General features: G+C 41.1%; 2 protein-coding genes across 3 annotated transcripts in view; one reads left to right on the forward strand and one right to left on the reverse strand.

Moving 5' to 3' along the window:
• The window catches only part of LOC124379852 (low choriolytic enzyme-like), an 81,024-nt gene that overhangs the window by 17,795 nt on the left and 47,515 nt on the right, over positions 1 to 15,714 (forward strand). The window lies entirely within an intron of this gene.
• LOC124379853 (high choriolytic enzyme 1-like) lies at positions 667 to 12,820 on the reverse strand. Of its 2 annotated transcripts, XM_046840437.1 has the most exons (8): positions 2,774 to 2,882; positions 2,600 to 2,630; positions 2,437 to 2,502; positions 2,055 to 2,207; positions 1,853 to 1,970; positions 1,570 to 1,748; positions 1,246 to 1,327; positions 667 to 1,168 (listed from the first exon to the last, which is right to left on the reverse strand). In XM_046840437.1, exons 1-8 carry the CDS (start codon positions 2,837 to 2,839, stop codon positions 1,042 to 1,044), a joined length of 822 nt encoding a protein of 273 aa, XP_046696393.1. In that variant the 5' UTR covers positions 2,840 to 2,882; the 3' UTR covers positions 667 to 1,041. The 2 variants fall into 2 exon arrangements, with proteins under 2 accessions (XP_046696393.1, XP_046696394.1); XM_046840438.1 differs by lacking the exons at positions 2,437 to 2,502; positions 2,600 to 2,630; positions 2,774 to 2,882 and adding an exon at positions 12,735 to 12,820.

The raw sequence follows: 15,714 nt of genomic DNA on the forward strand, positions 1-15,714 counted from the left end.
CACAAAGAACTGAACAGAACTCACACACACTCACTTACACACACACACACACACACACTCACTGTGTGTTACTGTTACTGAACTGTACAACCTGGACTAAACACAATCATCACTCATCTCGATCCACTCCACCACCACTTATCTATTTATTATTATTTATACTCGCACCTTTATATTCAGTATAATGTTTACATGCTGTCTTTGCACCTCCTTGCTGCTGTTTTTTTGCACTACATTGCTCTGTTCTGTTTGTACTTTCTCCTGGGTATAGTTTTTACATTTCTCCTCACACAGTACTGTATATTTTAGTATACAGTAGGTTTACTAGTCGGCGCTATACTTGGTTTTTGTCTTTTGTCTTGTCTTGTGTTGTCTGTCTGCACTCTGTCTGTCTGTACTGTTCTTTTGTTTGCACTGTTTGCACCAGGCTGCACTCGATGCACTTTATGTTGTTTTGTTGTTTAGTGTAGCACCAGGGTTCCGGAGGAACGTTGTTTCGTTTTTACTGTGTACTGTGTACCACTGTGTATAGTAAAAATGACAATAAAAGCCACTTGACTTGACTTGACTTGAGATAATATAATGTGATAGAAGATGGAAGAAAGATGCAGCCCACCACCTGTTATCAAAATATGAATTCATACACTAATGTTTGTATGCATTATTTTTTTTTTTTTGAAATTGCATGTAAAAAATAAATTCCTTGTCACACGTAAATTACAGATTACACAGTGAAAATCTTTGCATATCCCAGTGATGTTAGGAATCTGAGGGCACCGTCGGTCATGTTACAGTGCCCCTAAAGCAATTCATCAGAAATAAGAGCCCTAAAACTTGCAGCTTGATGATTATGGGGTTTGAACCACTGACCATTTGATCAGTAATCCAGTGCCTCCCCAAAAAAGCAGATCTAAATAGCATCAAAAGTAGAAGCAAAATAAATCCAGATTTAAGAAAATAATATATTTAAAATGTGACATCGGAAAGCAGAACATTTGTGAAAGCATTCGGAACACACTGATGATGTTCAGCGTGCTTCATTTAACTGCAGTAGAGCCGGTTAACACGCAGAATGTCGTTGTGGCTCATCTCGGTGGCACGTCCGATGGAAACATACTTGTCTGGTGTAGGGAGGATGGTCGGATAGCTGTTCTTGGAGAAAGCATACCTAGAGCAATAAAGTGTGATTTCAGTTATGCATATAATCGTGCTGTTATTTAAATAAGACAGAAAATGATATTTTACCTCGAATAGTGCATGATGGAATTGTAGTCATATGGAGTGTTCAAATTGTTGGTGGCTACTTTCACAAAATTGTTTATTCCATCTGTGAATATATTAATCACATAATTAGATCATTAACTGCTTTTTACTGTCAGAACAAACATTTTAGAAATAAACTGGATTTCTAGATTCATCACTAAACATTTACATTTCACTTACATTTCAGTTCATTGAGGAACAGAATGTTTTGAGTTCTCAGATGCCATGAACAATGTTATGGTCATTAATTAAAATGAATAAACTTTATTAGTTCGAAATAAGAAATTAAATTGATTCCCTGCTCACCGTTCTTGATATTTTGGAGAAGGATTCTGACGTGTTTGTCACGGTCACTACGGCACTGCTCATGATGAAATCCCAGGGCGTGAAGAAGCTCATGTTGGATAACTTTGTGGTAAACACAGCCGTTGCGATTTAGGGACAAAACCTGCTTTCCATTAATGCGTCCAACATAAGAGTAGCACCTGTACAGCAAAAATACATCCTCAAGACTGCTTTCATTACATGAGAACTGAATGGAAACATCTGTTTGTCAAAATAGTCATCAATAACAGGATTAGTGACATACCCTTTGTCTGAGATTATATGAATGAAATTTACTTCCTTTCTGCGAGGTACAAATCGGATACAGGTCGACTTTTGGAAGGAGTCCATTGCACGCTGGATAACATCTATTTCAGGTGGTGCTGCCAGAAAGAGAAGCTCGTTAAAGGTAATTAATGAAGCTCTGACAAATATTCCTTTGAAGCCAGATAAAATATTATACTCACAGTACTGACTGGAAATGACATAAGGCACATAAACCATCATATCTGCGCTTCTGATCCACATGCACTTATTAGAAGTACATGGATCTGCATTCTGGAGTCCAGTGAACACGGCTATATCACCATGTATAATAGTGAAATCACCGTCTGGTTTTCCTGTTCAGTAAAACACAATTGTGTGTTTGACACTGAGATTCTTAGTGTATGCAGTTTCATTCATGTATCAGTTTATTCATGTTTATTTTATGTCCCAAACCAATGACACTCGATCTAGTGAAAATGTTTGTTAGTACATCAGTACATTATTATGTGGTTTAGTGTTTATGAATGTGCTCACTCTCTCTCTCTCTCTCTCTCTCTCTCTCTCTCTCTCTCTCTCTCTTACCAGCATTCTTGTTGGCTCTTTCAATTATGGCAGAAACTGAGTAATAATCGCTGTCAATGCTGTTATCTGAAATGGAATGAACAATACTAGTAAAATGTAATATGAGTATTGATGTAAAAATAAAACATGGTACAGATAAATTCATTAAAAGTGTGACTCTTACCAATCTCCTCAGAGGTTCCATTGATGAATGTCTGTTTGATAAATACATATTTACATATACACATTTTAATTAAATACATTAATTATATTGATTAAATACATTAATTAATATATGTATTATTTTCTTTTAATTGTCCATAATATATTTAATGTAATTAATATTTCTGTAACTCACCCTAATGGAACGACTCTGAACACTGACGCTGAGCAGGAGCAGGACGATGCCTTGTATCAGGTACATGATGAAAGTGTCAGTGTATCAGCACTGAGAGTGGAGAATGTGCTGCAGAAGAACAGCTTAAATACTCTCAAGTGTTTCTCACTTCCTTTTCACACAAAGCAGCTTCACTTTCTAGAAAATCTTTTCCAAAAAATGTGCAGCCCTTTTTTTTTTTAAGTACTTCTGAACCTTTTCTAAAAGTTTTCAACTGTTCAAACTTGAGCTGATATAAATTCTAATTATATTAAATAAATAACATTTATAAAGCAGTTTTTCAAAATTGTGTAGATTAAAATCTCAGGGCTACAGATTTATTGGTTTAATTACATTTTATTTGTATAGCTATTTTTAATAATGGACATTGGAAAATAATATTATCTTTATACACGCATTGTTTATGTTAATGTCAGAGGAGAGTTCACAGCATGCAAAACTGTTTGTGGAAATTCTAGTCCTAAACCATTGCAGAAAAATGGTTCTTATTCATTGCAGTCCAAAGATTTCCTAAGAGTTTACTATCTTCAGTAATCTCAAGGGTTTTATAGATCGACGAAACAGATACACTATATGACCAAAGGTTTTTGGACACCTGTCTATAAGAGTCTGTGTTTTTTCGACATTTAGTCCCATTTGCTGTTCGTGGTGTAAATCATGTCTTTAAACCAACAACTTACTCTTTTGTTCTGCTTCTTAGCAATTCACACACCTGTCCTATTACACATTTAGTCTGATTCTTCAATAAACATTTTCTAGACACAACACTGTTATAATATCCTCCACTCCTCTGGGAAGATGTTTTACCAGAATTTGGATTTTGCTTGTGGAGATCTGTATCTGTATAAAGTCAGGTACTGATGTAGGTGAGGTGAAGAGATCTGAGGTGCAGTCAGTTCACATTCATCCCAAACGTGTTTAACAGGGCTTAGGTCAGAGATCTGAAGCAGGGGATCTTTCACTCCAACCCATGTAAAGAAGATTTTCATTGAGCTGGCTTTGTGAACAGGGATATGGTGATGCTTACATTTCATTTACAGAATTTAGCAGATGACTTTATTTAGACTAACATACAAAAGTGCTTTGAACTCTCTATCAATCAATAAATTAACACTGGTTCACCAGGTTGCAGACTTAGGATTGCATCAGCCTAAAACTCTGTTAGAAGGAATTAGCATCATTTATTTACAACCCTTCTCCTTCTTTTGGATTCTACCATTAGGGGTCACCTCAGTGGATCATCCATTTCCAAACTACACATCTGTCTCTTTGAAACCAACTACCTGCATGTTTTCCTTCACCACATCCATCCATGAACCTTCTCCTTGGTCTTTCTCTTTTCCTCCTTCCTGATGTCTCCATCCTCAGCATTCTCCTACTGATTTACCCCATGTCCCTCCTCTGCACATGTCCAAACCATCTCAATCTTACCTCACCTTGTCTCCAAAACATTCTACATGCGCCATCCCTCTAATAAACTCATTTCTAATCCTGTCCATCGTCGTCACTCCCAACAAACATCTCAACATCTTCAGCTCTGCTACCTCCAGCTCCACCTCCTGTCTTTTACTCAATGCCACTGTCTCTAATCCATACAACATCTCAGGTCTCACCACAGTCCTATAAACTTTCCCTTTCACTCTCACAGATACTCTTCTATCACAAATCACTCCTGCTATCACTCTTCTCCACCCACTCCACCCTGCCTGCACTCTTTTCTTCACTTCTCTAACACACTCTCCATTATTTTACACTGTTGACCCCTTTCGCCTTCCAGAATCTTGTTAAATATGTATCTTCCATTATCTTTACAAGACTTCAAAATGCTGACTTATGTTTCCCACTTGTTCTGGGTAAATGGTAAAAGAATGCACATGTGAGGCAAATATTTAAAACATTTTATTTTAGTCCAATTACTACAGATTTTGTAAGTATTGTACTGTACTTAACCCTGCATCTCTGCTTCTGAACCACACGATTGTGTGGCAGCAGTTACTTCCAAAATCTGTGACTGTTTGTTAATATGAAGCTCATACTAACAAAACTGATCTAATTTCACAGAGCAATGCCAGGATGGATGTGGCTGCTAAAGCAGCTGCTTTCACTCCATTAATCAATGAAACTCACTTTGTGATTTGTTCCACTCCTACAGTTTCCATGCAGGAAATGCAAACTGCAGCGACACCACCAGAGAAAGCAGCCTGGAAAACATCTGACTGCCTCATTCGTGATGGGGTGTGGTACCACCCTAATAATCTTCCTTGCCTTCCAAAAGAATATTTTTACCCTTATGAGAAATTGAAGCAGAGGGTAGACCATGCCTCAAAATAATAATACATTTATGAATCTATTTATGTTCCAAAGTCCAATGTTAAAAGTGCTATACAAATCAATTTTAACTGAACTAGATTAAAAAGTCCTAAAATACAGTTCAAATTCACACATTTTTTTCCCGCATTTTTTGGACTGCATTTTAAATGCATTTATTATCATTAGAATTTATATTAGCCCATAGTGGAACTCAGAGCACAGAGAACATTTGCAGAGAAGCTTCAAAAGTACTGTATGAAAAAGTCTTGCATATGAAATACCAGGAAAAACTTTAGCAGAATATTTTCTAAAAAGAGAAGCTGTGAAAGGGAAGCGATAAACACTTATACCTGTATTTAAACAGTTCCTGCCCAATCATTCTCCACTCTCAGTGCTGAGACACTGAATGAGACTTTCATCATGCATGTTTAAAAAGTTTACATCTATTATCATATTACATTTTACAATTACTGCTATTTCTATTTCAGATAACTGCATCAACAGTGAGTATTACACAGATTCTGCCATAATTCATAGAGCCAATGAGAATGTTGATGAGAGGATGTGTATATATATATATATATATATATATATATATATATATATATATATATATATATATATATATATATATATATAGAGAGAGAGAGAGAGAGAGAGAGAGAGAGAGAGAGAGAGAAAGAAGTGAGACTGAGAGAGAGAGAGAGAGAAGTGAAAGAGAGAAAGAAGTGAGACAGAAAGAGAGAGAGACTTTTTTGACTTTTTACGGTCCTTTATTGGAACAGGTCACATCTTGCTTGAGCACATGAGTCTCAATAAGCAAATAAATAAACCAAAACATTTCAACAAACTAAAGACAGTGAGCAGTTAAAACTGATTAAAAGTTATTTTAGCTCTGGTGTAAAACAGAGTTCTCCTTCTTCCACCGAGCACAGAGCTTCCTCCCAACACCACACTTCTTTGAACTTCACTAAATCGTTCATGCTTTTATAAAAATTAAAATCAACTAAAATCCTTGATTTAACAAGCCTGGAAAAAATTCTTTCCGCATCACAGTCCATGTTTTGAGCGATTTTGGTCTTCCTGCTCAGATAGATCGCCATTTTCGCCTGACCAAAGAAAAAATTAATCAGCTGGCATTTAAACCTGTGTGCCCTGACATATTTAAAACCAAGAATAAAAACCTGAACATTAAAATCTACAGAAAAAGACTAAGATGTTCTGTAAAAAAACAAACAGCGACTGTAACCTGGGGCAATAAAAAAAAAGTGTGAAATACAGTTTCCCGCTGTGAACAGAAAGGACAGTTATGCGTAACGTCAGGATTTAAAACCGAAATAAAAGCGTTTACAGACATAATACCATGTAAAACCCTCCATTGGAGGTCAGCAGCCCTTTTTGTTAATGATGGTTTATAAAGTGCCCTCCATTCTGGTGTAATATCATCATTAAAACCCAAAACCTTTCTCCAGGGGGTGTCTACCCTCCCACTCAGTGTATTCTTGTTTAGAACCTTCACACAGGCTCTGTAGAGCAGCTTCCCCGACACTGACCCAAAGTTCATCGCACTCACACCCCGATCCTCCAGGAGCGGGCCTTCACAACCGTCAAGGTCGGGAGCAATGTCCAGCCGAGGAAAAGGTCCCGCCTCTGTGGAACAGGTCTCGGTGGCCTGGTAGTTACTCAGCAGAACATGCTCCTCCAGTGTTAGGGCAGACCTCCATCGGTGTAGGAGCCGATTTACAACACGCAGTGACCGCAGACCCACACATGCCGCCAGGTCCTCTGTCCGCGAAAGGTCCTCGCCTGCGATACCCACCAGCTCCCGGAGTGTCACAACCCTTGAGAAGATGAGTGCTCTGGACAGTGCAGGAGCGGTCACACTGGAGATGTCCAGCCGTCCACCATGAACCAGGGGCTCCTCCAGCAGCCAAAACAGCGTACTACAGTCCTTTCTTTCTTTTGTAAAACAGTTCCAGATTTTAAAAAGCCCACGGTAAAAAACTGGTAATCCACAAACATCCAGCATCTTTGTGTCCATTAAAAACAAAGTTCGGTCCAGCCCCAGTAGTCCGACTGTGCGTAAAACTCCATGGGCTGCTGCTCTCATGCCACGTCTTCTGGTCCAGTGAGAAGTTTTTGGAGGAACTGCAGGCGGAAAGCCGCAGTCCTGCTGGCTAGATGGATCAGCCCCTGCCCCCCTTCCTCCTTGGAACCCAGTGTAGACCGTCCCAAAAGAAGTCCACTAGCATAGCCTGGATGTTCACCAGCAGGTTCGGTGGTGGCTCCACACATGCCATCTTGTGCCAGCGGGTCGACGCGGCTAGGTTGTTGATTACCAACATTCGCCCCCTGTAGGACATACTTGGGAGCAGCTGCTTCCACCTGCACAACTTGCCTTTAACAAGCTCCATGGTGCCTTCCCAGTTTTTATGTACACACTCATTATTTCCAAGGTAGACACCCAAATACTTAAAACCACCAGTCTTCCACGCCAGACCCCCTGGTAGTGAAGGCTGCTCTCCTCCCCACTTCTCAACTAAAATAGCCTCACTCTTTCCCCAGTTGACCTTGGCAGAGGATAAAATTTGAAATTCATTTCCTTGTCTGATGCCTCTGTGCACTCTAAAAGGGGCACATAAACCACCATTAACCTTCACTACACTCTCAATTTCACAATACAACACCTTGATCATGGCCATGTAACCTGGGTTGAACCCGAAGGTTTCCAGCACCTTCCACAAATATTTATGCTCAACCCGGTCAAAAGAAGTTTGATGTCAGTGCACAGTAATGAGACCGGGCGCCAGTTCTTTAGGTGGGTCAGGTCTCCCTTCTTTGGCAGTAGGGTCAGAACGGCTCTCCTACTGCTCAATGGAAGCTTTCCCCCACGTACACTGTCCCTCAGGACCTCTAGCACATCCTCCCCTATCACTGGCTAGAAGGCTTTGTAAAAATCGACAGGGAGACCGTCTATACCCGGCGCCCGCCCATTCTCCATGCCTTGGAGGGCCTTGTGAAGTTCAAACAGCGTCAACTCCCCATTCATCTCTCTGGCAGCTTGCTCAGAGAGCTTAGGCAAGTCCACAAGGAAACTTTCCTCCGCTATCTGTGCCTCTGACAGTTCACTGCTGTACAGCTTCTCATAGAAGCTTACTGTCCGCTGCGAATTTCAGTGGGCTCCGATAAGAGATCCCCTGACTTTGTTCGCACCGCGTGCATGAATCTTTTTTGTCCATTTTTCTGCTCTAGACTAAAGAAGAACTTAGATGGAGCATCCATCTCAGCCGCATTCTTGAAGCGTGAGCAGACCAGCGCCCCCTGTGCTGTGATGTCTAACAGGTCATTCATCCTATCCTTTTTGTGCTTGAGGGCTTCATCGTGCCCTCGATTTCCTGTGGTCCCCAAATGCTGGAGTTCCACTTCTTCAATCTCCAGAGCTTTTAACGATCTAGCGACGTCCCTTGTGACATTGAGAGTGTACTGTTGACAAAAGTCCTGGACTTGCAATTTCGTAACATCCCACCACTCTTGTAACGAGCTAAAAGCTGCCTTTCCAGATCTAAAAACATTCCATAAAAAAATAAAAGATTCCCTAAAATTAACATCATCCAAGAGTGTGGTGTTAAAATGCCAGTAGGCACTCCTAGGCTTTACATTCAATTTCTTGATTGTGCACAAAACCATGCTGTGGTCTGAGATACCTACTGGAACAATAAAACAATTGATAAAAGATGTCAGCTGATGTTTAAAACAATAAAAACGATCAAGCCTGGTCATTGAGAAAAAGCCATCAGTGGCATGGGCCCACGTGTACTGCCTCTGTTTCTGAAGCCGCGTGAAGTTCAACGTGATTCCTGTCTAAAATATCTGCCGTGCAGTTAAAATCACCACCTAAAATGAGAGTATCTGCAGTGCTGCGGCCAGCAATGACGCTATCCAGCGTATTTAAAAAAATCATCCTCTCCACTGGACTGGTGGGAGTGTACAAACAGATAAAAACAAACGCCTCATTCTCATAAAATGCTCTCACTTTTAAAAGCTTCCCATTTAAAATCTCCTTAACTGAATAAGACACAGGAATAAAATTGCGAGCAAACAGTAAAGCTACACCACCACTTCTTCACGTGTGATGACTCAAAAGTGGCAGCCCCTCCCACTCCTTCACCCAATCAGCATCATTACTGGGATCGCGGTGGGTCTCCTGTAACATTAAAACATCCACACGCTTCTGTTTAACTAGCTCGTATAGCTTCGCTCTCTTGCTATACTCTCTCGCGCCATTAACATTCAGACTCGCAACCCGGATTCCGTCCATCGAAAAAAAATAGATAAAATAAACAGAGGGTAAAGACCTCTCTAAAATAAAAAACCCCAGACATCAATCCTCCTCAGAGTTTTCCCGATTTACTCTCGTTATCAATTTCTTCAGCCGAAACACTTCTACATCTATAAAAGCACCTTCACTCCTAAAATGTTAAACATCATGAATAAATTGTTTTCTGTCTGGGAAATACTCTTCAATTAAAATATTCTTCTGCCATTTAGTGGTGCGTAAAAAATCTTTAATGTCTTCCACTTTATATACAACATCGATGTTCTCCTCCTGAGAGTCGACACTAAGGACAGAGTCTGACATGCAGTCTTCACTTTTCTGATTCCTGTTATGCTGATTTTGTGTCCGTTTTTGTCTGTTTTACGGCTCGTCCCTTACCTCTTTCTTTTGGTTGGAACTTTAAAAAATGTTTCGTCCTCCATTTCCACATCTCCCCCCTCCCCGTGCCCTAGTGTAGTGACTGGCGTTTCCAAACATGGGCTCTGCACCCCAGGGCCTGCCTCCGCCAGCACAGGCAACTCGAGCACTGCACCCGAAACCACTGAGCAGGACCCCCCTTCACCCGGTTCAGCCGAGCAAGATTCTTGCTGGTCTGGGTCGGCCTCACTGGGCTTCTCCGTGACCGGCTTCACCGAGCAAGGCTTCACTTGGGTCGGTTCGGCAGGGGTTTCTCCGGGATTGCTGCAGCTGCAGTGGGCTTCTGGGCTGCAGGCTGGACTGGGGACCCGTTCTCCTCTACTACTGGTGCAGCAGCCGCTCCAGGGCTTTCAGCAGTCAGCTGAACTGAAGCCGCAGGGGGAACGGCTCCAGCAGGCTGGCCTGCGTCCCGCTCCGGTCGCTCAGAAACAACGGTGTCACTGGCTTTATCAGGGCATGCCTGGACAAGATGGCCTATCTTGCCACACTTAAAACATTTCATATCGGTATCCGAAGTCACAAAGATGTTGTAATCGTAGCCCTCCAACCGTAATTTTAAAATAGCGTTTAGCTCTTCAGTACCATCTTTAAAAACCATAAAAGCCATCCTCCTAAATGAGTACAGGATTTTTACCATTGGAGAGGAACCACCAAGGAAGAGTTTCTTAATGGGGGAGACCACACGACCAAACCGGGACAACTCTTTATGAATCTCTTTGTCTGAAATAAAGACTGGGACATTAGACAGGATAACTTTCTTTGCAGGGGAACTGAGGGGGAAAACACGGATGAGTTCATTATTTATTACAATGCCTTTTTCAGCCACATTTTTCCCTCTATCGATATCATTAAAAAAAAACACGATTGCACTGTTCATCCTCGAAGCAGCGACGATATTCGCGTGCCCCACCACATCACCGATAGCCAGCACACACTCTTCAACACCCGCCGAACACACCACACGAACAGCGTGCCGGCGAGTCAAACTTTCACACAGCTCCATACTGAGCCGCCATTCTCTCTCACACACACACACACACACACACACACACACACACAAAAGCGCACACGCGTCTGCACTCACCACTCGCTCTCTCTCTCTTACACACACACCCCAAAGCAATAAATATTCCGAGGATTAACTCAGAAAAAAAGGCAACAAATGCCGGAAAAAAATTGGCAAGACGCCAATCGCTCTCACGCTCAACACGCCACTCTCGCCTACACCGCCACGCATGCGCAGAGAGAGAGAGAGAGAGAGAGAGAGAGAGAGAAAGAAGTGAGACAGAAAGAGAGAGAGAAGTGAGAGAGAGAGCGTGAGAAAAAATGAGAGAGAAGTGAGAGAGAGAGAGAGAGAAGAAGTGAGACAGAAAGAGAGAGAGAGAGAGAGAGACGTGTGAGAGAGAAAGAGAAAGAAGTGAGAGAAGAGAGAGAGAGAGAGAGAGAAGTGAGAGAGAGAAGAGAGAAAGAAGTGAGACAGAGAGAGAGAAGTGAGAGAGAGAGAAGTGAAAGAGAGAAAGAGAAAGAAGTGAGACAGTAAGAGAGAGGAGTGAGAGAGCGAGAGAGAAAATGAGAGAGAAGAGAGAGAGAGAGAGAGAGAGAAGAGAGAGAGAGAGAAAATGAGAGAGAAGAGAGAGAGAAGTGAGAGAGAGAGAAGAGAGAAGAGAGAGAAATGAGAGAGAGAGAGAGAGAGAGAGAGAGAAAGAGAAGTGAGAGAGAAGTTAGAGAGAGAGAAGAGAGAAAGAGAAAGAAGTGAGACAGAAAGAGAGAGAGAATGAGAGAGGTGTGTGAGAGAGAGAGAGAGAGAGATCTGAATTCTTACCCATGGTTGACCTGTATCTGATTCGTTCCTCTCACCAATGAAGAACTTTAAATTTTCTACATATTTCTGTTTTATCGTGTTTATGTTAACTTGAATAAAAACATTTCTATTAACTTTTTATTGTGCCAACAAACTTGTGTTCTTCCTTTAAGTGGTTTCCTGGTTTGATGTACTCGAGAATAACATCTAGATCAGGGGTCACCAACCTTTTTGAAACTGAGAGCTACTTCTTGGTTACAGATTAATGTGAGGGGGTACCAGTTTGATACACACTAATGAAATAACAATTTTGCTCAATTTACCTTTAATTATATGTTATTATTAATAATTAATGATATTCATCTATATCTAGTCATCTTTATTTTACTATTGTAATTTTCAAATTCACACTAATGCAAGTGTGATTTAAAAAAGAACAGCAACAAAATAAATTTGAAGCAGCTCATGGGTTAATGGCGCTATGGTGAACTATTTTTAGAAAAGGCACACAGGCGACCCATGTGGTCCTTGTGGGCACCATGTTGGTGACCCCTGATCTAGTAGAATATCAATAATGTGCGATGTTGCCACAATGGCATCTGCAAAGTCTAAATATTTTGTTTCCTTCTAAACTATGGGGTAAACTCGCCTGTTTAAGTTTAGAATAAATTTGTCCATGTTAAAAATGACTTGTTTATGTGGAATTAAAAAGCTCTCAAATAGATTTTTAAACATCCTATGAAGAACCATTTGTTTTAATGTTTCATTTATTTTAAATGTTGTTTTAGGATTTTCTTTATTCCCTATTTAGTGATCCTAAAGCAAATCATACAGTAATTAAACCTAGAAATCTGGTTAAAAAGCTTAAAACATCCATATTTACTCTTCAATGTGGAGACCACGATGTTAAAACTGTATAATGTCATTTCAGAGAGAAATCTGGATTCAAATTTTTTCTAATTTCTTACTGAAGAGTTTGACAATAAAACACAGTTAATATTATAATTATGATTAATGTCAGGAATCCCTCTGCCACACACCTTCGGTGGCTGTCATACCTCGGTGGTTCAAGGAAAGCCCTGCTTCTTCGCTCATGCGTGCCCCGCCCACATTGAGCTCATCGCAATCGGGCTTCAATCAGAACAGCTGAGACTCATTCCAATCACTCATCACGCCGACTAGATAGATAGATAGATAGATAGATAAATAGATAGATAGATAGATAGATAGATAGATAGATAGATAGATAGATAGATAGATAGATAGATAGATAGATAGATAGATAGATAGATAGATACAACTTTATTGTCATTGCCTAGTACAGGTACACAGCAACGTAATGCAGTTTGGCATCTACCAGAAGTGCAAAATGTAGCAGTCGTGCAAAAATGCAGATAAATATATGGCATATTTACAACAAGTGATAAATATATAAACATATGTAAAGTGAATAAATATAAAGTCAATAACAGTGCAGAGACGTGTGGACATCAATTTAGAGTACAGGAATGGTTCTGAGGCTATGGCATTTAAGAGTAATGTGCAGAAGTGAAGGTTAAAAAATTATGGCATTTAAGAATTAGCAGCTAAATAACCAGTCGACTATATATATATATATATATATGAAGCATATGTACAGTGAATAAATATAAAGGTAGTGACAGTGCAGAGACGTGTGGACATCATTAAGAAGTACAGGAATAGTTCTTAAGGCTATGGCATTGAAGAGTAATTAGCAAGTCGAATAAACAGTCTACTATATATAAATATATAAAATAAAAATAAAATATATATATATATATATATATATATATATATATATATATATATATATATATACACAGGTTATATACACAAATGAATGAAATGTTGGGCAGAATGTACAGTAATGATATAAAGATGCATAGATAAAAATAGTGCAGATGTAATGAGTAATAGAAAAGTATGTGATATGTACATGTATTGTACAGAGGTTATATACAGTGTTTTGTTTTGTGTTTAGTTTGTAGTGATTAGCGGTGTAGTGTAGAGTTCAGTAGTGTGATGGTGGATGGAAAAAAGCTGTCCCTGAACCTGCTGGTTCTGGTGCGTAAGTTCCTGTATCTCCTTCATGAAGGAAGGAGGTTAAACAGTTTATGACTGGGATGTGAAGAGTCCTTGATAATGTTGTGAGCTCTGCGCAGACATCTGCTGTGGTGAAGGTGTTCAGTGGCAGGTAGTTGGCGCCAGTGATGCGTTGGGTGGTTTTGACCACCCTTTGCAGGGCTTTTCGTTCACTCACAGTAGAGCCTCCGTACCATACAGTGATGGAGTTGGTCAGGATGCTCTCAATGATGCAGCGGTAGAAGCTCGTTAAAATTCCCGGGGACAGATGAGATTTCTTAAAACTTCTCAAGAAGTACAGGTGCTGTTGTGCTTTTTTAACCAGAACTGACGTGTTCTGCTGCCATGTCAGATCCTCAGAGGTGTGAACTCCCAGGAACTTAAAGCTGGAGACTCGTTAGGTAGATGTCTCCTGCTGTTGGATTTCCAGGAAGTCCACAATGAGCTCTTTGGTCTTCATGGCGTTGAGAGTCAGGTTGTTGTTGGCACACCATGCTGTCAGATTTTGGATCTCTTCCATGTAGGCCGATTCGTCGTTGTTGTCGATCTGGCCGACCATGGTGGTGTCATCTGCATACTTGATGAAGATGTTGGAGTTATACAGAGGAGCACAATCATGGGTGAACAGGGAGTAGAGCAATGGGCTCAAAACACAGCCCTGCGGTATGCCAGTGTTCAGAATGAGGGTTGAGGATACCTGGTTTCCCAACCTGACAGATTGAGGTCTGTTGGTGAGAAAGTCCAGAATCCATCTGCAAGTGGAGGTGCAGATACCCAGGTGACTGCGCTTAGTGATCAGTACAGTGGGGAGGACTGTATTGAACGCAGAGCTAAAGTCAGTGAACAGCATTCTGATGTAGGTGTTGCTTTTATCCAGGTGGGTGAGAGCTGAATGAAAAGCCGTGGAAACTGCATCCTCTGTTGACCTGTTCGGGCGGTAGGCAAACTGGTATGGGTCCAGTGTAGGTGGTAGGCCCGCAGTGAGGTGATTTAGGATCAGTTTCTCAAAGCACTTCATAGCAATGGGGGTGAGTGTAACTGGCCGAAAGTCACTCAGGCATTTAGCAGCAGAGTGCTTAGGCACTGGTACGATAGTAGTGGTCTTCAGGCATGTAGGTACCGTGGCTTGGGCCAGTGACAGGTTGAAAATGTCAGTAAAAACCTGTGCCAGTTGTCCAGCGCATGCTCTGAGAACACGCCCTGGTATGCCATCCGGGCCAGCTGCCTTTCGTGCATCCACTCTGCTAAACACTAAATAGACGTCCGTTGTTGAGAGTGAAAGTGGGCTGTAAGCAGTAGAAGAGTCCGTGGTTGTTGTGTAATGTCCTGTGCTTTGGTCAAAATGAGCAAAAAAGTGATTGAGCTCGTCGGGTTGGAAGGCACTGCTGGTTGGTTGAGCTGTGCGTTTGTAGTCTGTGATGGTCTGGATGAATTTCCACATGCGTCTGGGGTCAGAGTTGTGGAAGTGCTCTTCTATGTGGAGTTTGAATGTGAGTTTTGCTTTCCTGATGCCCCTTTTCAGGTTGGCCCTGGGTCTGTTGTAGTCCTCTGCACTGCCAGATTTAAAGGCAGCATCTCTTGCTTTTAACAGGAGACAAACTTCAGAGTTCATCCACGGCTTCTGATTAGGAAAGCATTTCACATGTTTGACAGTAGTGACATTGTCAATGCATGTGTTAATATGTTCCAAAACAGATGATGTGTAAATGTCCATGTTCGTGTGAGAGTCCAGTGTGGCCTGTGAGGCAAACATATTCCAGTCAGTATCCTGAAACTGTTGTTGTAGAGAAGAAATGGCCCCCTCTGGCCATACCTTTAGTGTCCTCAGAGCTTTTTCACACGTTTGATCAGTGGTGTGTATTTGGGTAGCATGAACAAAGAGAGGTGATCAGACTGACCCAAGTGGGGAGGGAATGGCTGTGTATGCCCCAGGTA

Source organism: Silurus meridionalis, chromosome 26 (assembly GCF_014805685.1).
Source record: "Silurus meridionalis isolate SWU-2019-XX chromosome 26, ASM1480568v1, whole genome shotgun sequence".
NCBI classification, from domain to species: Eukaryota; Metazoa; Chordata; class Actinopteri; order Siluriformes; family Siluridae; genus Silurus; species Silurus meridionalis.

Coding starts and splice junctions, on each gene's coding strand:
- LOC124379853 (XM_046840437.1), bottom strand. CDS start 2,839: ATGTACCTGATACAAGGCATCGTCCTGCTCCTGCTCAGCGTCAGTGTT. Junction 2,208..2,436: donor AAGAGCCAACAAGAATGCTG/GTAAGAGAGAGA, acceptor TTTACTGAACAG/GAAAACCAGACGGTGATTTC. Junction 1,169..1,245: donor TCCATCATGCACTATTCGAG/GTAAAATATCAT, acceptor TTATTGCTCTAG/GTATGCTTTCTCCAAGAACA.